Below are 23,695 nucleotides of genomic sequence, written 5' to 3'. Positions count from 1 at the left end.
CATTGTCATATGGTCCGATATTGTGGCGAGGTTGAGATGGAGGGAGGCGAGGTCTGTGGTGCGCCTGAATAAAGCGAGGGCCAAGGTCAACAGGGTGGTGAGCCGATTCGTGGCGCGCAACGGGGGCCTGGTGGTGCGCCACCGGGAGTTGGAGAGTCCTTCCTGGGACTTTCTGGACGAGGACAGTGTTCATTTGAATCCCCTGGGGATTGATCTATGGGCGCTTGAGATTAAGGAGGCGGTGGAGAGGGCAGTCGGGCTGTGGGTGGCCGGCCGTGTGTGAGGTGTCACGCAAGGCCGTCATGGCAGGTAGTGGGGGGGAGGGGGGGGGGGGCTTGGAGGCACTTGATGGAGAATTGGAGTGGAGGTGTGAACAGAATGGTGTGGTAGGGCTGGGGGCGGTGCCCCAGTCACTGGTGATACCTCAGCGGTTGAGGTGGAAAATGGGGGCTCTGAAGGGGGTGTCCTTGGGTTAGGTGATTTACGACCAAGGGCAAAGTAGGAGCCCGGGGAATAATAATTCAGGTTGCCTTCAGGTCCCCCCTACCTTTGGGTTAGGAAAGGAAAGTGTTTGCACTGTTATGCACTATGGTATTTAAAATGTTATAATGTTAATGGGTAATGTTTACCCGACTGTTTTGTGATATTGTAAAGTTAAAGTATATATTTATTTTAGTATTATGTTAATTAATAAATGTGGCCGCTGTGGCCTTTTCCACCAAAACCTGTGATGTGGTGTGGTTATTAAAGGGGGTGGTAGGGTGACATGGGTCACAGCGCAGGTAGCAGATCCCCTTAGTCATGTGTCAGTAACAACAATTATGCAATATAACCTCCTGCTGACGTGGCAGGTATAATGGGTATGCACCGCCTATGTGTCGTGTTATCGTTGTTCTGAAGACGTGTCAGTAACAACAATTACGCAATGTACCCCCCCCCCCTGCAGATGTGGCAGGTATAACGCGTATACACCGCCTATGTGTCGTGAGGCTGTTGCTGAGGAAACGTGTCAGTAGTACCTACTGAGTCCCATCCCCTGCTGACATGGTAGATATGAGGCACCGACCGCAACAGCTGTATAAACACTAAAGTGAGGAAAGCATGTGCCCCAATGCTATGCAACTATATGCACTGCAGACACTATAATGCACCTACAAAAGTTGTTCGATAAACATTATAACGTGTGAACTTCATGAACTAATCATTAGCATGAAACCCTGAGCGTATAGACCGAATGAACTGTGTGCGTGTATATACAAACAAACTATATGAACAAATGCCCACTGTAAATGCTACCATGGCAATAAAAACTTATCGATAGTATCAAAGTAACAAGCGGATATAACATGTAACAGCACCAGCGGATCTGTGAGCGTACGTTTGTGAGAGTGTTACGTACAGTATACTTCCTACGAGCGTATGAATAACATGAAACCTACAAGCGTGTGTGCAGTATAAGTACTACCAGCGAGTGTACAGCATAAACACTCTGAGCGAATGTACAGTATGAACCTGCGGGCATGTGTACCGCATAAATCCTATGAGCGAGTATAGTGCACAAGCCCCTACGAGCGTGTATACTGTATAAACCCTACGAGCGTGTGTAAAGTATGAATACTATCAGCGAGTGTACCGTATGAACCCTGAGCGTATGTGCAATTTGAATCCTACGAGCATGTGTACAGCAAGAACACTACCAGCGAGTGTACAGTATAAACCCTCTGAGCATATGTACAATGTAAATCCTATGAGCGTGTATACTGTAAAACCTATGAACGTGTGAACAGTATAAATCCTGCGAGCGTGAGTACAGTACAAATCCCACGAACGTGAGTACAGTATAAACCCTGCGAGCGTGTGTACGGTATATATCCTGTGAGCGTGGGGACAATATACACGTACCCTTGACCCTTCAACTACCATGGACCAACCTTGCTGACGAAGTGTTTGTCATGGAGGATCGGTTAAAGCCTAAATGGGGACTGTAGCACTTAAGGAAAACAATTTATCTAAATTTCACATAAACACCATTTTTTTTAATTTTTTTATGCTCCGCATAATTGTATCTGTACACGAGTGGCAGAAGGATGCTAGGCATAACACACACCCAATACGTCGAAACGCTAAAGCTGAACCTACATAAAACACTCTGGCACGAATAATTAAGTAGGTGTATGATGTGCTCGATCATCTGATACCTCGAAGAAACCCCCCCTTTTTTTTTTTTCTTATTTATACTTGTAAAGAGAACACATTTCACAAAACTTTCATAACGTAGCCATGCATGCGCTGCATGTATGTAACAAAGCTCCTGCAGCCAGGAGGCATGCCGGCATATAATTAAACCTTACTTGTAATGTGCAGAGCCAGCCAGAAAATGTGCTGGCATAAGATTAACCCCAACTTGTCATGTGCCGAGCGGAAAGGTCAGAGAGTGTGCAGGCATATAATTAACCCATGCTGTAATATGCAGAGCGGAGCAGTCAGAGCGTGCCGGCATATAATTAACCCCTATAGTAAAACGCAGAGCTAAGCGGCCAGAGAACGTGCTGGCATGTAATTAACCCCTACCATAATATGCAGAGCGAGGCAGCCAGAGAACGTGCCAGCATATAATTAACCCCTACTGTAATATGCAGAGCAGCTAAAGAACGTGCTGGCATATAATTAACCCCTACCGTAACATGCAGAGCAGCTAGAGAACATGGTGGCATGTATACAGTATAAAGCTACGGGCGTATAACCAGTATAAAGCTATGGGCGTTTAACCAGAATAAAAGCTATGGGCGTACAACCAGAATAAAAGCCAGGGGCGTATGTACAGTATAAAAGCTACGGGTGTATAAACAGTCTAAATGCTATGGGCGTATGTACAGTATGAAAGCTACGGGCGTATGTACGGTATGAAAGCTACGGGCGTATGTACAGTATAAATGCTACGGGCATGTATACGGTATAAAAGCCACGGGCGTATGTACGGTATAAGTGCTACGGGTGTATGTACAGTATAAAAGCTATGGGCATGAGTATAGTATGAAGCTACGGGCGTATGTACAGTATAAATGGTATGGGCGTATGTACAGCATGAATGCTACGGGCGTATGTACAGTATAAATGCTACGGGCGTATGTACAGTATAAATGGTACAGGCGTATGTACAGTATGAATGCTACGGGCGAATGAACAGTATGAATGGTACAGGCGTATGTACAGTATGAATGCTACGGGCATATGTACAGTATAAATGCTACGGGCGTATGTACAGTATAAATGCTATGGGCGTATGTAGAGAATAAATGCTACAAGCGTATGTGCGGCATGCATGCCACAGGCGTGTATACAGAATAAACACTTTGGGCGTATGTATGGAATAAATGCTACGGGCGTATGTACAGCATAAATGCTGCAGGCATAGGAACCGTAAAAAGCTATTAATGTATATGGTGTAATTGCTACCCACGTATGCACAGGATGAATAATATGGGTGCATTTACGGCACTACCAGCGTCCATGCAGCACCGGTACTACAAACGCATGCACAGCACGAACGCAACAAATGCACATAGCGATAACCCGTGACACGCCCTTGCTCTCAGCACTAAGAGTATATACGTAAAATATGACCGTTTTTTTTTTTATCCTAGAAACTTGGGGGGGGGGGGGGGCTAGAGAGCGACTCATGAGGATCCCCCCATCAATTGGACTTGTTTTTGTGTTTTTTTTTTTTTTTTTTTTTATAATAAGAGTTTCAGCAGAAAGCACTGTGGTCAGACAGAAAAGAAATTCAAAAAGGAAAGAACTTCCTCTGTAGTATACAGCATCTGAAGTACTGGAAGGATTAAGATTTTTTTTATAGAAATTACAAGCTTTCTCTCAGGCTGTATAAGATCACCTGTCGATCAACATTCACAGTATAATCCTTAATTTGTGAATGTAATTTCTTTTATGTAGGGAAAACTAAACGTCCGATATTTAATAGGATAAGAGAACATGTCCGTTCACGGAGGACAGGTATCGGAGCTACGAGATTCATCCAGCGTATGACGGACGTCCATCAAGGTGACTCTTGTAGCATCCGTTCTTTGACTCTAGAGATAATTGAATGCTCTCGCAATGGTATTGATAGACATTATCTTTTAATTAAAAAAGAAGCGCGATCTCCGAACGCTCTGACTGACTATTTAGACACTATAGAATTCCCTAGAGTCTCCCCTGACGGTAGGGCTTCACTGGAGTCTGACTTCACTGTGGAGGAATTATCTGATGCCTTGGGTGCCCAGGCAAGAGGCAAATCCCCAGGCCCTGATGGCCTCCACTTGAGGTGTATCAGCAGTACGAGGAGCAGCTGGCTCCCTGTCTGTTGAAAACGTATCAAGCGGTGTTTACCACCAATCGACTTCCTGAATCCTTGTATGATGCCTCAATAGTGGTAATTTTAAAGCAGGACAAAGACCCTCTGGATTGTAGTTCATATCGACCCATTTCTATACTGAATATAGATTATAAGATACGCACGAAAATTCTAGCCACTAGACTTAACCGGGTGATTCTTGAGCTAATCCATGTAGACCAGTTAGGCTTTGTGCCTGGTCGCTCCACCTTGGATAATATATGCAGGGTCCAGATTCTGACACATGTGGGGGGACGCGTGATGAGGACTGGGCTATAGCCTCCTTAGATGCCGCTAAGGCTTTTGACTCCGTAAAATAGCCCTTCCTCTTGGAGGTACTACGTAGGTTTGGCCCTAACTTTATTAAATGGATCTCGTTGTATCGTTTCCCGAGAGCTAGATTATCCGTGAATGGTGTCATCTCTCCGTACTTTAATTTGGCCAGGGGCACGCGTCAGGGCTGCCCCTATCTCTCCTTTCCTATTTGCCATCACCATCGAGACTTTGGTGCTGTAAACTCGTCAGTGCCCGGATTATCGAGGCATTTGTATCGGCTCACGGGAAGATAGGGTAGTCCTGTAAGCTGATGACATGATACTCTTCATGTCCTACCCTAGGGATACGCTCCCCATAGGGATTGCGCTTATTGACAGATTTAGACGATTTTCTGGGCTCCGGATAAACTGGGACAAATCAGTCTTTCTGCCTTTGAGATCGGCTGAATGGGGGGAGTGCTTTCATGGGCTGCGGGTGGTCTCATTTTAAATACCTTGGTATCCATGTGAATCGGACGTTTGGGGATGATCACTTGATGAATGTGCAATCGTTACTCTCCTTTGTGCGTGATAAGTTCTGGGTTTGGGCCTCCCTACCATTTTCCGTGGCGGGACGCATCAATCTGGTAAAAATGGTGGTCCTTCCCAAATGTCTGTATGTTCTTGAACATGCGGCCTCCCCGGTACCAGTCTCCTTCTTTAAACAGCTACACGCTTTATTTCCCTCCTTTGTGTAGGACGGGAACAGGTCTAAACATAAATTTTCTATTCTACAGCGCTCAAAGGTAGGGGGGGGGGGCATGTCGTTGCCTGACGTGTATCTATACTATTTAGCAGGCCAAGTACGTTATCTCAGACATTGGGTATTCTTATCTCCTCTCCCTAATGGTGAACATCACCTGGCTCACTATCTCCACCTCAGTCCAGATGCTGGAGGGTAGACCTGGGACTGGAGCCCCATGGCTTCCGCTACACAAGCTGGATTCTCAGGTTTGGTCAGCCTCTAAAAGACTTCAGCATTATACTGATACCGTACTGGAAAGACAGCTCTGGTTTGACCCCCTACTTCCTCACCTATCTGATGTGCTTGATCCTCCTTTCTGGAGGTCTCATGGTGTTTGTACCATTGAAGACGTTTATGACGAAGTTAGCTTTCATGACTTCCAACATTTCTTAGATAATTGCGAGGTCCCCCGTCAGTACTTCTATAGATACCTCCAGCTCAGACATGATTCTCTGCAGTTTCCTACATCCGCTGCACTGTTCTCCAGATTCCCAGTGATAGGGGTTTTCAAATTGCAGGGCCCTCATGGTCTCATTTCCGCCCTCTACACTACCCTTCTGAGCCCTAAGATGGAGAGGGAACCTCTCTCGGTTCAGCCGCGGTGGAGGGCTCTTCTGCCTGGACTAACTGAGGAGGAGTGGAAGGAGGCTCTGTCCTCCCACTTATTTGTTTCCGCGACCATAAACAATATACTTATTCAATTGTACATGTTTCACCAATCTTGCCTCACACCGACCCGGTTGGTTAGGATGGGTAGGCTTACGTCTACAAACTGTCATCGCTGCGGGGAGAGTAGGGCGGATTTCATGCACTTAATGTGGTCGAGCTCGATGATACAGCACTTTTGGGCGGAAATGTTAGGATTTTTGAATACATTGATGCAACGTCCTGTCCCAGCTGATATTAAGGTTTGCCTTTTAGGACTCCTTGAGGAGGAGCAGTGGACCCCCTGTGAGATTACATTCCTTAGAGAGGTATTATTCTTAGCCCGCAAGTCCATAGCCTTGCGCTGGATGGATCCCAGGACTCCCACTTTGGCTGGATGGAAAGCCTTGGTGAATGTAACTGTGAATTTTGAGTACCTAGTTTATAAACACCGCAAGAACCCCTCTAAATTTACAAAAATATGGTCATCATGGTGTGCTTCTCCGCAGGCAAAACTTCACCATCTCTAGATTCCTGGCTATCAGGGACCAGCTGAGTCCCACCTCCTAGTCCTCTGGGGCCCTTCTGTTATCCACTCATTATAAGCAACAACTGCTATCTGACGTTTTCCGCATTCTTTTTCCTTTCTCTCTATTTCCCCCCCCCCCCCCCCCCTCCCCCTTTTTTTTTCTCCTCTCTTCTTCCGGAAGCGTGCTCTTCTCTGTTCTTTAGTCTGGTCCTTTGTCCACTGTCTGGTCTTGTATCCTATGTTTGTCCTTGACCCAGTTCCCACTTACAGTGGTTGGTTTTTGTATGGTTACCTTATTTTATGCATTGTGTATGTGCCACTTCTCTCTCGTGCACTTTGTGACCTTACTTGACGTGTCGGTCAAGCTTATGCACTGTTTTTCATGACTACCTTGTTTTGTACGATTGTTATTCTACACTGCATATACCTTGTACTAAAGTCAGTTTAAAAAATAAAATAAATTAGTCTCTTTTGTATTATGTTTTTAGACATATTTTTAACTCACGTGTGTTTGTTTATGTTGATATGGCAACGAAAGGTAGTGATGCATTTATGTGTGTCTATGATGTAATCACGCAAGGGCCAGCTGAAGCCCTGACTTTCAATTCTTATGGATAAATAAACCCAGCATAAATGTAATTTTTTTTTTCAATTTCCACACAAAGTATTTAAATGAAAAAATGAAATTGGCTGTGTCCTTAAAGGGGTAGTCTTCCCCTAGACATCTTATCCCATATCCAAAGGGTCCAATAAGATGTCTGATTGTGGGGGTCCCGCTGCTGGTAACCCCCGCGATCTCTCCTGCTGCACCCTCGTCATCTGGTGCACCTAATGACTGTCGATGCAGGGGCCGGAGGATCGTGACGTCATGAAACTTGCCCGATGCACCAGATGACAGGGGTGCTGCAGAAGAGATCACGGAGGCGCGATCAGACATCTTATCCCCTACCCTTTGGATAGGGGATAAGATGTCTAGGGGCGAAGTACACCTTTAAGTTCCAAACAGGCTGTGTCCTTAGGAGGATAATGAGCAACCATAAACACAATTCCAACATTTCAAATTACAGTAAAGCACAGTTTATATGGAGGTTTCTTTTACCTTTACAAGGTTCAAAATTATGATGGGTGATCCAAATCTCTGGAGCATTTGGTCAAAGTGATAAGCAGCAACATGTGCATACGGATCTGCTTGGTCCACTGTGAATAAGACAAAAATGCAGTATAATTAGAAATAGAAGCCATCTATACACCCCATGTTTACAGTGCCCCTGCAGCCTGGTGGAACAATATAAGTGTTTATGAAGCAAAATCATAAGATTTTAGATGCATTCAAGCTCATAGGTTAAATTAGCATATTATAGTATTATAGGTGTCATATTATAGGTGTCCTTCTGTTTGATTTCCCTGCTGCTACCATTTCTATTGGGCCATGATTCCTGTTGATCTCTACTTCCTGATCCCTGTCCCAACACAAGGAAATGCCCTCTAAGCCAATTATTGGCCTTGGTGGGCCAATGCCGCAGTCAAATTAATATTTTGGCGGACATTTTCTGTGAGTCAGTTAACAATAGAAGGAATAATTTTGCTAATATATCTTCTCCCATAAGTTTTTATGGAGCAGTTGATATGCAGCAGTCTCACAGATGACGGATTGCTCTAGGCTGATCCCGACTGACCTGCTCTAGAAGAACTCCAAAGCTATGTTCATATGGCAGAATTTCTGAAAATAATTCTGCATGTAAATTCTGCATGAATTTATAGCTAATTCACTTCAATGGAATTCCTTCAGCAGAAATTCTGCTGTGTGAATGGGATGGCGGAATCTTATTGACGTGTATTGGCTATAAATTCATGCAGAATTCCATGCAGAAATTCTGGTGTGTGAATATAGCCTAATAGAGTTCCCAATTGGTAAAATTCTCTTTAAATATCCCAGGTTTTTGCAATTCTGTGTAGATTTTAGTGTGTGCTCAGTTAAATCTAAGTTAAATTTTCATCATTAAAAACATATTTTTGCATCTTGTCATTAATGTTTCTGCACATCTTCGCTTCACATAAAATATCCCTTTTCAAATACCATCTTCTCTGGTATTCTTTCTGACCACTCTGCCTATTCCTCCTTTAACTATTACCTGCCTATATCCCGAGCAACCTAAAGATACCTCATTGAGTTCCTACTTCTAAACTAAGAAACTAATCTGAAATTGAAAAACATAAAAAAAAAAAAATGTTCAAGATTTTTTCATGGTCTATTAGTCTCTTAAATAACCCTCCAGTTACAACGATCTAATTAACAGTCCAATCATTTTAAGAGGCAAGAAGGCACAGTTCTCAGCTGAGTATCTAAGCATAATGAGTGATACTGCAAGCTGTCATGTAAAACACTATGTTAGAACAGCTGCTTTTCCATTCAGAAGTCTATGGAAGCTGGATGACATACATGGTAAGATGGAACGGAAAGAAAATGTATGCATTAAAAAAAACTACTGTACTTTTATCACTAAACCTTTGCATTAAGTTAAGAAGATTTATTTTTACACATTTTACCCTGCTACAAAGTCACCATAGTGTCTTAGGTATACTGCAGGCAAACTCCAATTATCCTTTTCTCTGTGTAACATGTGCAGAATAAAAACTGCTAGGAGGGGGGAACAGAGAAGCCTGCAGTGATTGGATGAAGATACCCAGTACACCACAGCAGACTCATGAGAGGGCTGTTCCAGGCAGTAGAGGACGTACAGATGGCAGTACAGGAGGTACAGATGGACCGCAAACATCATCAGGGGGCTGGCTTGTGAGGAAATGTAAGAAATAGCCAAGCCCCTGATATCAGCTGCCGCCTCGAGCCGCAAAGTATTGTGAGACAAAACACCACCCATACCTATTCGGAAACGCTAGACATGGGGGGACCATATAAAAAAGAAAAAGAAGATGATCCACGGCAGAGCAGTATAGCAAGCAATTGTAGAACTAGCATAATTCTTCATAATTGGAAGGATAGCTAAAAGTTAAGCTCGGAATACCCCTTTAGCACATTACACAGTAAACTAGCGCTGGCTTACCGACTTCTCCTTAAAGGAACAGTGTTTCCTGAGTAAAAAGGAGAAGGGGTTACCCACTTTGGCGCAAGACGCCCTTCCACATTGTGTTTGTTTTTCTTATTTTCAGTTTAGTAGTGGAGCCGTATGATAGATGGCATCCATTACTAAGCAGGGTCTAAGTGTTAGATTTTAAGATGCCTAGCCAGGGGTTTTGGGAAAAGTTGGGTACGGGCAGTGTCAAGCTGGTATTACTAGGCTGGGTAAATGTCCTTTCCTACCTTGGTAGTACTAGATGGCTTCTGCTTGGTTTTGTACCAAGCTGGATATGGAACAATAGGGGGGACCAAATGGTAGTTTCGGTTAAGGAAAAGCTAAATGGTTTTGAGCAAAAGCTATTTGGTTTTGTACCTGGCCGGTTATGGAACAGGAAGGGAACTCAACGCTAGTTAGGGTTAAGGGAAAGCTGAATGCGCAATGGAGAATGGCACATAATGTCCTTTTCTATCTTCGTACTACTAGGTTGCTTCTTGGTTTTGTTACTGGCTGGTTATGAAACAGTAGGGGAATCCAATGCTTACTTATTAATAACAATAAATAAAACAAAAAAATAAAAAAACTATTAAAAAACAAATTAAACAAATAGTGTTAGTCTTGCACATTGCCTTGGAATCTTAGCCAATTCCACTGTACAAAACAGCTTTAATTCGCGTCAGGTCCTTCCAGAACATAATTATTGGATTTAGATCAGGACTTGAACATTTTAACACTTTAATCTTCTTTAACCATTCTTAGTAGAACGTCATTGATATAAAAAAAAAAAAAAAAACAACAACAAGCGCCCTGGCCGAGATGCCACAAAACAGACCAAACCATGACACAGATGGTATGAAGGTTTATGTTGGAAAGCAGCGTTTTCCTTTTTCTAAGCCGAACGATGCTCATTTACACAAGAAAAAAATCCTCCATTGTGGTCTCATTCGTCCGCAAAATATTGTTTAAATAGCCTTCTGTCTCGTCCAGATGATCTTTAACAAACTGCAGACAGACAGCAATGTTGTTTTAAGAGCCTGGTGGCTTTCTTATTGCAGTGTCTTTCTGATGAAGTACTCATGAACTTTAACATTTGCTAATGTGAGAAATATGTCTTTAGTTGCTTAAAGGTTACTTTGAGTTTCTTTGTTACCTCGTAGACTTTCATAAAGATGGCTTTTCCTCAGAAATCTCCTTTGTTTGTGCCAGGACACACTTCCGCAAACATGTGTTTTGAAAATCAGACATTGATGGATCCTTGTCCTTAGAATAAAATTGGTCACCCACTCACAATTGAGTACCATCCCATTGTAATGCCCTAACTGTGCAACCTACAGGTTTGATTTTGGGCCAAACTCGGGAGCGGAATATAAGCATTCCCTGGTTTTCACCCTTTATCTCAGAAGCTGAATAGGAGATATAGCAGAGTATGTAGCACAGCATAGCTGAGAATCTCAGATGCAGCCAGGGGCTGCAAGCTAGATGAGATCACAGGCGTGGTTGACAGTCCAGATCATACACTGGAAAATCAGCAAGGTACCAAGGGAAAACAGGCACAGTTCAGGAATATGGATTAGCAGGACAGAATCAGTCCTTTGCTAATACTAAACTACACAATTGCACAGGCAGCAAAAGAAAGGTGGGATGACATTATATATTTATGTGGTGCCTGACAGGGAGTGAGGAGAGTGCGCCCAGGGCCTACAGTAGAGACATGGAGCAAAAATGTGTCTCTGTGTCGGCGCGTGCCTGGACATACAGGACATGAGCCCCAATATTATCATGGAATGTGACTTCAGCTTTTGAGGCAGTAATTTCATTCTCAGCATGCAGGTAAAACTACATATCTTGACATCCTTGTCCCTACTATCTGCTCATCTTTTCCCACCCCCATCTAGCCTATCTCAATGGGGGACATTTATCATCGTTGCTTTGGTAAGCAAGTTCTGTAGGCATTTTATTCTTGCTTTTGGCTTTGCTTATGTGTGACATATTTATTATACTATCATGGTGGGTTGATAAATATGGCTTACATAAGCAAAAACCAATAAATGACTTCAGAACACAAATTTGGAGCTTTGAAAAAAATTTGTGATATATATATATATATATATATATATATTTATATATATTTTTTTACCAACTCATTTTACCAACTAATTTTTTTTCTTCTCATTTTCAGATCCGTGTATCTTGTGGATTACTTTAGATTCAGGGGAGTACAGTGATCAGCATTTTTTTGGTTTAATGTTGGGTTAATGAGGACTTTTGGAATTCATTTTTTTTTTTTAAATGTGTTTTTTTTTTATTTACTTGACAGGCTTAGTAGTGGAAGCTGTATTATAGACAGAGTCCTTTACCTAGCTGAGGCTTAGTGCTAACCCCCAATTATTACCCCGGTACCCACCGCCACAGGGGTTCCGGGAGGAGCCGGTACCAACAGGTCTGGATCAAATATGGCGCTTCTGGGCCTAGACGGTAACAAGCTGGCATTATTTAGGCTTGGGAGGGCCAGTAACAATGGTCCTCGCCCAACCTGGTAACATCAGGCTGTTGCTGCTTGGTTGGTATTTGGCTAAAAATAAAAATAGGGGGAATCTCATCTTTGTTTTGCATAAATAATTAATTATTTATTTAAAAAAAAAAAAACGCATAGGATTCCCCATATTTTTATTTTCAGCCAAATACCAACCAAGCAGCAACAGCCTGACGTTACCAGGGTGGGCGAGGACCATTGTTACTGGCTCTCCCCAGCCTAAATAACGCCAGCCTGTTACCACCTAGGCCCAGGAGCGCCATATTTGACGCTTCGGGCCTGTTGGTACCGGCTCTTCCAGGAACCTCTGTGGCGGTGGGTACCAGGGTAATAATTGGGGGTTAGCGCTAGCTGTGTTAGGGGCTAACACTAAGCCCAGGCTTAGTAATGTATTCCATCTATTAGACAGCTTCCACTACTAAGCCTGTCAAGTAAATAAAAAATAAAAAACAACACGTTTCAAAAAAAATGTATTCCAAAAAACACTCCCCCACAAGCCCTCGTTAACCATTTTATTAACATTAAACAGATTTTAAAAAACGCTGGTCATCGAAGCAGTCCACCGAATCCGAAGTAGTCCACAGGATACAGTGATCTGAAATGAGAAAAAAAGAAAAAGAAAGATAGGCTAATACATTTATTGTCACCCTTCCGTGCATGCCTACAACTCCCAGCATGCCCTTACAGTAAGGATATGCTGGGAGTTGTAGGGGGGGGGACCAATCTCCCGCACCACATTACTACAACTCCCAGCATATCCTTACTGTAAGGGCATGCTAGGAGTTGTAAGGGGGGGGGGGGTGACAAGCCTGTCACCTGTCGCACAACTACAACGCCCAGCATGCCCTTACAGTAAGGAGATGCTGGGAGTTGTAGGGGGGGGGGTGACAATCTCCCACACCACATGACTACAACTCCCAGCATGCCCTTACAGTAGGCAGGGGGCAGGTGACAGGCTTGTCACCCGCCCCCCTACAACTCCCAGCATGCCCTTACAGTAAGAATATGCTGGGAGTTGTAGTCATGTGGTGCGTAAGATTGTTACCCCCCCCCCCCCCTTACAACTCTCCCAGCATGCCCTTACTGTAAAGGCATGCTGGTAGTTGTAGTCGTGCCAGCGAGGGAAGCGGGTGGTAATGCGCTCCGCTCCCTGGCTGCAGTGATCAGATAATCACTGTAATTTCATATTTCCTGCCGGGTCACGTGACATGGGACCCAGCGGGAAATTTGAAATTACACTAAACTCCGCGGCGCTGTAGTAAGGAGCCCAGGCTGATATAATACTGCAGCCGCCCGGGACTCCCGCAGCCGGGCAGGGAGATGTGCAGAAGACGTCCCTGCCATCTCTCGGCGTGTACCGCAGTGCTGAGGGATGACAGGGACGGCACCTACACATCTCCCTGCAAGGCTGTGGGAGTGCCGGGCGGCTGCAGAGTTACGTCAGTCCGGGCTCCATACCAGGCACTGCGGAGATGATAGTTGACAGAGCCCGGGCGGCTGAAGTGAGGCTAGCCCGGCTCCTTACCAAGGCGCCACAGGATATATGAGAAGCCCGGGCGGCTGAAGACTGATGCCAGCCCGGGCTCCTTTTAACATCTAGCGGAGCCACGGAGCTTTTAATCCAATGTAATATCAAATTTCCCGTGATTGGCTGCTCGGTCCTGGCCAATTACGGGACTCAGCGGGTAATATGAAATTACATTAGGGGAAATTGAAACTCCGCAAAGCCGAGGTATGTTAAAAGGAGCCCGGGCTGGAATCACTCTGCAGCCGCCCGGGTTCCTCCAATTCTATCCCTGCTACCCTAATATAATGATGGGGATGAGGACACTGCATTACATAACCCCCACCCCTCCTTGTCTTTCACCCGCCCGCGCCGCACATTGTCCGCCCGCTACAATCCTACAACTCCCAGCATGCCCTCACTGTATGGGCATGCTGGGAGTTGTAGTCTTGCAACAGGTAGCAGACAGATGGGAGATGTGCGGCGAAGGAGACAAGGGGGGATGTCATTATGTTAGGGTAGCAGGGTTAGAATCAGACAGAGCCCGGGCGGCTGCAGAGTGATGTACCGTGATGATGGAGCAGTGATGTCGGCTGCCAGCGGGAAATATAAAATTTGCTCTCAAAAGCCGTTTTGTACGCCAGCTCTGGGCTGGCTTACATTTACGCAGTTTTTGAGGGCTTGCAACTTTTCTTTGTGCAGTTGCGACTGTCGCAGTTAATAAAAGCCAGACTACTTGTAGTCCATTTTAAAATTTTTACTACGTAGTTACATTTGGAAAACTTGCTTTTCTCGCTTTCCAGTCAAAATGTCGCAAAAAAAATTGCGTATTCGCAGGTGCGACATTTGTGCGACATTTTTTGTAAAAAAAACTTTAACTAAATCGCTTGATAAATGTCTGTCAATGTCTTTTTCTTGTTCTGCTTTGTAATCCATCCTAACATCTGTCATTCCCTTGTCAAGAAGATGGCAAGATGGCATTTCCTATATGAAAATGGTAACTATGGTCTTGTTTACTACCATTGCAATAATATGTAACCTTTGATCCAACAACTTTTCTACTGGATGAAGTTTCTGCATTCTTCTAAAGTATTTTCTTACTGTCAATATCCTCAATGTTAGTAATGGGTAAGTTCAAAAAAGCAATAGTCAGCTCACCAAAGGACGTTATTGCACTCAAATCTAATTTCCCCTCACCTTTCTTCTCTCTCTAGTCAATCAAACTTACGTATAACACCTGTTGTAAAGAAGTATGGGGCAACACATCAACTAAACAATTCAGTGTAGCATCAAGGTCAGTCATACAGACTTTTTCTTTGACCTAAAATCTTCTTAAATGAATGATTAACACGTTTTCCCTCTTCTTCCCCAAATCCCAAACCTGGCTGTAAGACAATCTGCTATAGGACATGAAAATTATTAAGCTCAACACCTCGAATGCTTCTATAACTATTTACCAGCCGAGATGGAAAAGGTCACCAAAAAAATTAAAAATGTTCACTAACCAGCCCTCTCACCCTTAATATTTTTTCAGAGCTTTAGAAAGCTCTGTACCCCACCTTTATTCTTGCTCACATAGCGAAAACTCCCAGCAGGAAAAAGTGTGTGTTTCCCAGCAGGCATGACATCACTGAAGCCTGCTGGTGGACCACTTTCGCCCTCACATCACTGCAGTGCTGTGATGTGATGAATAGAAGACCTCAAGCTCTGTGCATCTTTCAGTAACACTCTATGCACATTTCAGAGAGGCTCTTTGCAGTTTTCAGTCTGTGCAGCGATCAGCGAGGCTCTGTGCAGCTATCACGTGCAGAGAAACACTTCCTGAGTTTGGTCTCCTGCCAGGCTGGGAAGAGACCAAACTCACTGTATTAATTGTCACAAGGCACACTATATTAAAAGTTTTCTATAGTGACAGGTACTCTTTAAAAGGGTTGTTCGGCCAAATAATCCTTTTAAAATCTGGTCAGGGACAGGGTAAATAAAATAGCAAAACACCCTCTCACCTTCCTCACTTCCACGTCAGCTCCAGTATATCAGAGTTTTGGGTTTGGGGACATGACGTCAGACACCGACTCCTTCAATCAGCAGCCGCAGGAGTGTCCTGCCTCAGCTACAGATTGGATGAGCAAGCGAGTGGGCTTGCAATGTGACATCACATCCCTGAACTCTGAGGCACCAGACAGAGGGGACCGAAGCTCTGTTATACCAGTGGTGACGTGGGAGCAAGGAACGTAAAAGTATTTTTTTTTTTACTTATCCTGTCACTGCCCAGATTTTAAACAAAAAGTTTTACACGGAAAACCCCTTAAACCTGTTGGGGATGAAGGGCGTATGCATACGCCATTGAGTCCTGGTACTTAAGGAGGAAGGGCGTATGCATACGCCCGTGGAAATTTCGGTCCCCGCCGCGTGCGGTGCGGGGACCAGGGTGACTGCTGATATCGATCAGCAGACACCCCGCGCAAATGCCCAGGGGGGTCATCAGACCCCCCATGTCGGCGATCGGCGCAAATCGCAAGTGAATTCACACTTGTGATTTGCGGCTATTCAGGGTCATATGGGTCTATGGTTACCCGGAAAATAGGGGGGATCGCGGTTGTCCAAGACACCGACAATCCTCCTGGAGGGATAGGAGTGAGGTGGCAGGGGCGCCACCCCTCCTATCCCTGCTATTGGACGTCTAGAAGCAACGACCAATAGCAGATCGGGGGCGGAAGGGTTAACTTTCATTTTCTCCGTTCTGCCCACCAACAATAGGCGGGACAGAACGGGGAAACCGAAGGGGACCGGCGCCAATGTCCACTTTCCCTGTGGGCGACGATCGGTGTCGGAGATCGTCAGACACATGTCGTGCGGCTGGCTGCCTGGATCCGACGGAAGCCGGTAAGTTGCCTAGCAACATCTAGAGGTCTACAGTTTGAGACCACTATACAATGGTCTCTACACTGTTGCCCTCCAGATGTTGCAAAACTACAACTCCCAGCATGCCCAGACAAGCTGTCATGCTGGGATTTGTAGTTTTGCAACAGCTGGAGGGCTACAGTTTGGATATCACTGTGCAGTGAACTGTGGCCCTCTAGATCTTGCAAAACTACAACTCCCAGCATGCACACATAGTTTTCTGTCTGGGCATGCTGGGATTTGTAGTTTTGCAACATCTGGAGATCCACAGTTTGGAGATCACTGTGCAGGGGTCTCTAAACTCTAGCCTTTCGGATGTTGCAAAACTGCAAATCCCAGCATGCCAAAACAGCAAACAGCTGTCTCGGCATGCTGGGATTTGTAGTTGCGTACCTCCAGCTGTTGCATAACTACATCTCCCAGCATGCGAACGTACCCTAAAAACACAACACTACACTAACACATAATAAAGGGTAAAATACTACATACATATACACCCCTTACACTGTCCCCCCCAATAAAAAACGTATTGTACAGCAGTGTTTCCAAAATGGAGCTTCAAGCTGTTGCAAAACAACAACTCCCAGCATTTCCGGACAGCCACTGACTGTCCAGGCATGCTGGGAGTTTAGCAACAGCTGGAGACACCCTGTTTGGGAACCACTGGCGTAGAATACCCCTATGTCCACCCCTATGCAATCCCTAATTTAGTCTAACAAGGCTCAGGAGTAAGAGCATAACAAGGCTCAGGAGTGAGAGCGCACTATGTACATTTTAGGCCTAAATTGGCGATTTGCACAGGGGTGGCTGATTTTACAGCGGGTCTAACATAAACACAAAAAAATAAATACCCACATGTGACCCCATTTTGGAAACTACACCTCTCACGGAATGTAACAAGGGGTATAGTGAACTTTAACACCCCACAGGTGTTTGACAAATTTTCATTAAAGTTGGATGGGAAAATATATATATTTTTTTTTAAATTCACTAAAATGCTGGTGTTACCCTAAATTTTTCATTTTCACAAGGTAAAATAGGAAAAATGCCCCCAAAATTTGTAACCCCATTTCCTCTGAGTATATAAAAACCCCATATGTGGATGTAAAGTGCTCTACGGGCGGACTACAATGCTCAGAAGAGAAGGAGCACCATTGGGCTTTTGGAGAGAAAATTTTTCCGGAATTTAAGGCCACATGTGTTTACAAAGCCCACATAGTGCCAGAACAGTGGACCCCCCCACATGTGACCCCATTTTAGAAACTACACCCCTCACGTAATGTAATAAGGGGTACAGTGAGCATTTACGCCCCCACAGGTGTCTGACAGATTTTTGGAACAGTGGTTCATGAAAATGAAAAATTAAATTTTTTGTTTGCACAGCTTACTGTTCAAAAGAACTGTCAAACGCCAGTAGAGTGTAAATGCTCACTGTACCCCCTATTACATTCAGTGAGGTGTGTAGTTTCCAAAATGGGGCACATGTGGGGGGGGTCCACTGTTCTGGCACCATGGGGGGGGGGGGGGGGGCTTTGTAAATGCACATGGCCCCCGACTTCCATTCCAAACAAATTCTCTCTCTAAAAGCTCATTGGCGCTCCTTCTCTTCTGAGCGTCGTAGTGCACTCGCAGTGCACTTGACATCCACATATGGGGTATTTCCATACTCAGAAGAAATGGGGTTTTCTCCCATTACCCCTTGTACAAAAGTAAAAATTTTGGGGAAATCCAGCATCTTAGTGAAAACATTATTTTTTTTCATTTACACATCCAACTTTAACAAAAAGTTGTCAAACACCTGTGGGGTGTTAAGGCTCACCGTACCCCTTGTTACGTTCCTTGAGGGGTTTAGTTTCCATAATAGTGTGCCATGTGTGTTTTTTTTTTTTTTTTTTTGCTGTCCTGGCACCATAGGGGCTTCCTAAATGTGACATGCCCCCCAAAAACCATTTCAGAAAAACTCACTCTCCAAAATCCCATTGTTGCTCCTTCCCTTCTGAGCCCACTACAGCGCCCGCCGAACACTTTACATATACATGAGGTACCGGTATTTCCTTACTCGAGAGAAATTGGGTTAAAAATTTTGAGAGGATTTTTCTCCTTTTACCCCTTGTAAAGATTCAAAAACTGGGTCTACAAGAACATGCGAGTGTAAAAAATGAAGATTTTGAATTTTCTCTTCACTTTGCTGCTATTCCTGTGAAACACCCAAAGGGTTAACACACTTACTGAATGTCATTTTGGATACTTTGAGGGGTGCAGTTTTTATAATGGGGTCATTTATGGGGTAATACTGATTTTGAAAATTTTGTGAAAAATTGGAAAATTGCTGCTGAACTTTGAAGCCCTCTGATGTCTTCCAAAAGTAAAAACATTTTAACTTTATGATGCAAATATAAAGTAGACATATTGTATATGTGAATCAATATATAATGTATTTGGAATGTCTATTTTCCTTACAAACAGAGAGCTTCAAATTTAGAAAAATGCAAAATTTTCAAATTTTTCATCAAATTTTTTAATTTTTCACCAAGAAATGATGCAAGTATTGACGAAAATTTACCACTATTATGAAGTAGAATATGTCACGAAAAAATACTTTCTAAATCAAATTTATAAATAAAAGCATCCCAGAGTTATTAACCCCTTAAGGACTCAGCCCATTTTGGCCTTAAGGACTCAGACAATTTAATTTTTACGTTTTCATTTTTTCCTCCTCGCCTTCTAAAAATCATAACTCTTTTATATTTTCATCCACAGACTAGTATGAGGGCTTGTTTTTTGCGCGACCAGTTGTCCTTTGTAATGACATCACTCATTATATCATAAAATGTATGGCGCAACCAAAAAACACTATTTTTGTGGGGAAATTAAAACGAAAAATGCAATTTTGCTAATTTTGGAAGGTTTTGTTTTCACGCCGTACAATTTAAAATGTAAAAATGACATGTGTTCTTTATTCTGAGGGTCAATATGATTAAAATGATACCCATTATTATATACTTTTATATTATTGTTGCGCTTAAAAAAAAAATCACAAACTTTTTAACCAAATTAGTACGTTTATAATCCCTTTATTTTGATGACCTCTAACTTTTATATTTTTCTGTATAAGCGGCGGTATGGGGGCTCATTTTTTGCGCCATGATCTGTACTTTTTTTTGATACCACATTTGCATATAAAAAACTTTTAATACATTTTTTATAATTTTTTTTTTAATAAAATGTATTAAAAAAGTAGGAATTTTGGACTTTTTTTATTTTTTTTCGTTCACGCCGTTCACCGTACGGGATCATTAACATTATATTTTAATAGTTCGGACATTTACGCACGCGGCGATACCAAATATGTCTATAAAAAATGTTTTTTACGCTTTTTGGGGGGTAAAATAGGAAAAAACTGACGTTTTACTTTTTTATTAGGGGAGGGGATTTTTCACTTTTTTTTTACTTTTACTTTTACATTTTTTTACATTATTTTTACACTTGAATAGTCCCCATAGGGGACTATTCATAGCAATACCATGATTGCTAATACTGATCTGTTCTATGTATAGGACATAGAACAGATCAGTATTATCGGTCATCTCCTGCTCTGGTCTGCTCGATCACAGACCAGAGCAGGAGACGCCGGGAGCCGCACGGAGGAAGGAGAGGGGACCTCCGTGCGGCGTTATGAATGATCGGATCCCCGCAGCAGCGCTGCGGGCGATCCGATCGTTCATTTAAATCGCGAACTGCCGCAGATGCCGGGATCTGTATTGATCCCGGCACCTGAGGGGTTAATGGCGGACGCCCGCGAGATCGCGGGCGTCGGCCATTGCCGGCGGGTCCCTGGCTGCGATCAGCAGCCGGGATCAGCCGCGCATGACACGGGCATCGCTCCGATGCCCGCGGTTATGCTTAGGACGTAAATGTACGTCCTGGTGCGTTAAGTACCACCTCACCAGGACGTACATTTACGTCCTGCGTCCTTAAGGGGTTAATGCTTAAAGTGACAGTGGTCAGATTTGCAAAAAATGCTCCCATCCTTAGGGTAATAATGGGCTCCGTCCCCAAGGGGTTAACTCCAGTAGTCTAGCCAAGGTTTCAGGAATATGCAGACTGACAAATGCTGTAGGCAAGTTTTTCTGTTGTTTGATTTTAATAAAAAATTCAAGCTACAATTATTCACTAAGCAAAACAATAAAAATTTTGCTCGGCATTTTCACGAATAGCTCTCCTCACACATAACATAGTTATAAGGTCACTGAATAGCAAGCACTGCTCATGTTTTTTTTCTCTTTACTTCTTTAATCACGTGTCTACCATCGTATCTAGAATAAGATTCCACCACTCTTCTCTCCCCCACTTTTTTTATCAACTAATTTTTTCTTATAAACTGTAACAATGTACATACTAAATGTATCTAGCATTACTGTATAAGCACTTCTCTTACACTATAAATTGTACTATTAAGAGGGCAAAAAAGCAGGGCCTCCAGCTGCTCCAAAGCAAAATATAGTAGTTAAAACTTAACTTTTATTCCGTTATGTTATAAAAACAATGGAATATCCAGTACAGTGATAAAACAAGAAAAACAACGTGTTTTGAGCCAAATATGGCTCTTAGTCGTGGCAATACATTACCGGGCATCTGCCTCTTATATAGTGACAGTCAGCGCAGGCCGGAACAAGAATCAGCATGACATGTGCAAGCTCAATTGCTGCCAGACAAAGCCACAAATTGTGGAGCGGATCAGTAAGGTATATTCAGGGGAGAGACACGCTCACACATCACCATATGCAAGTGTAAGCCACAGCCTGGATTGCAGGCATCAATCATAGGTATAACGGTACATGTGAATGGGTCTGTATACCCGAGTAAACAAATAAACACAGAGTAACATGTGGTAGCATAGATGTTACAAGTGCAAATAAAATAGATAGGTTGTACAGGCGCTCAGAATAAATTAAATGAGTTAAATCCGTATAGATATAACTATATATTCACTATATATATATATATATATATATATATATATATATATCTATCAATATAACAAATGTATATGCATAGTAAGTCCATATCACCTGCAAATGAGTATGGACTTCTAACCAGATAATAAGAATGTAATAAAAGTCAGCATATACTATGCAAGACGCAATTAACAACAGGCATGATCTATGTATAAAGCAACATGTAATGTGTAGTGAGACCACTGGAAAGATGTAAAATACCGTATTTATTGGCGTATAACACGCACCCCCATTTTAACAGGGATATTTAAGTAAAAAAATATTAAATGTAAAATAAATTACATGGACTAAATGCCACATCATCCGGTCCCGTCCCATCCAGTGCCACATCATTCCTTAAGCCTTTAGTGCCTCCCCCCACCATCATTTCCCTCTGTCTCATCATTCCTCTCCTCATCATTTCCCCCTGTCTCATCATCCCCCCATCATGTTCCTCCTATGCTATTCTTCCCCTCCCTCCTCATTCCCCCTTTTCCCTGCTTTTCATATTTTTTTTTATTTTCCTTACCAGCGCTTCGGCAGGCCAGGTCAGGCCTTTTCTCTGCTTTTCATAGTATTTTTTGTTTTCCTTACCTGGCTACGCTTCGGCAGCGGGCTGCGGTCAGTGAAGCAGATGAATGACATCCTCTCCCGGCTCCTCTGCGCGGCATCAGGGAAGTCGCTTTTCATTTCCTGCAGTCATTGCTAGTCAGAGTTCGGAGTACGGCGACTGCAGGAAATAAAAAGTGACGTCTCTGATGCCGCGCAGAGAAGCCGGGAGAGGACGTCACTCATCTGTTTCACTGACCGCAGCCCGCAAGACCCCCCGCCTGACCTGGCCTGCCGAAGCGTAGCCAGGTAAGGAAAACAAAAAATACTATGAAAAGCAGAGAAAAGGGGGAATGATGAGGGAGGGGGAAGGTAAGAAAAATTAAAAGCAGAGCGGGGAGGAGACGTCGCTGGTAACGGATTTTAAGTGGCCGCGGCCGTGCTGCTAATACTTAACAAGCAGCCGCTGCTGTGGCCGCTTTAAATCAGTGACCAGAAGATTTATCGGCGGATAACACGCAGGCAGACTTTTTGCCTTAAATTTAAGTTTTAAAAGTGCGTGTTATACGCGGATAAATACGGTAATATCAGTATAAATTAACAAGGACTGCAATGATAAATTAATGGGTCAGTAGATGTACATTAAATCATGTCTGTCATTCATGGAGTAAGAATCCAGAAAGCCTCTCTGGACTTCAACTTCTGGGTTCAATCTCCTCCCCTATGGCATGGGAAGACCGTTCTATTCCCATAACCTGAAACCCGGTGGCATCTTCCTCATGGTGATCCCTTAGATGCTTGGTTAGACCAGATACAGATCGGTTGCTACCTAATGCATTACTGGTACATTGAAAATGTTCCGTAATTCGGATTTTTGGTTTTCTGGTTGTGAACCCCACCATACTGTATTTGGCATTTAGTACAAGTAACCATGTATATTATATGGGTAGTATTGCAATTGATCAATGACTTCATGGGGTATTTCCTTTTCGTTACTGTACATGTAAATTCAGTTGTATTTGTCATGAAGGTGCAGCAGATACACCTAGTGGCACCACAGCGATAACATCCTTTGGTTGCAAACCAGTTAGCATTGGAGTCAACAGATATAAACTCGCCAGGGGACAATAGGTCTCTCAGTGATTGTCCTTTTGTAAGATACAAATCTGGTGCCTTTATGTAATAAATCTGCCAGGTTGGAGTCCTGATGTAAAATGGGCATATGTGCTTTCATAGGATTGAACAAATATTATTGAAGTCAGTACAGTATGGTGTTGATAAGGTGGGAACATACGGTGGACTAATACTGCAAGAGATTAATGGAGGTTCTTGTAAATAACTGTGTCTGTCCTTGGAATAAGCTATGCGTTTAGCTCTGTTTACCATGGAGGTGGAATATCCTTGCTTTCTCAGACGGTTACAGATAGCTTTACATGTATCATGGTATATAGTTGATGTGGATGATGCCCCTTTCGCATGTATAAAATCCCCTATGGGGAGATTGCGGATGGTGT

At 43.4% G+C, this 23,695-nt stretch overlaps 1 protein-coding gene across 7 annotated transcripts in view; it reads right to left on the bottom strand.

Annotated features, from left to right (window-relative positions):
• Positions 1-23,695, bottom strand: part of FIG4 (FIG4 phosphoinositide 5-phosphatase) — a 653,436-nt gene that overhangs the window by 437,224 nt on the left and 192,517 nt on the right. For all 7 annotated transcript variants that reach the window (XR_008891311.1, XR_008891312.1, XM_056566306.1 and 4 more), the window contains exon 11: positions 7,723-7,820. Coding sequence is in view for 5 of the 7 variants with exons in the window: in XM_056566306.1 (XP_056422281.1) it covers positions 7,723-7,820 (98 nt within the window). In the remaining 2 variants the exon portion in view is untranslated. The remainder of the gene's footprint in view (positions 1-7,722; positions 7,821-23,695) is intronic.

Source organism: Hyla sarda, chromosome 3, assembly GCF_029499605.1.
Source record: "Hyla sarda isolate aHylSar1 chromosome 3, aHylSar1.hap1, whole genome shotgun sequence".
Lineage (NCBI taxonomy): Eukaryota > Metazoa > Chordata > Amphibia > Anura > Hylidae > Hyla > Hyla sarda.
The sequence above is the reverse complement of the archived record's forward strand: the minus strand, read 5'-3'. Positions and strand labels throughout refer to the sequence as shown.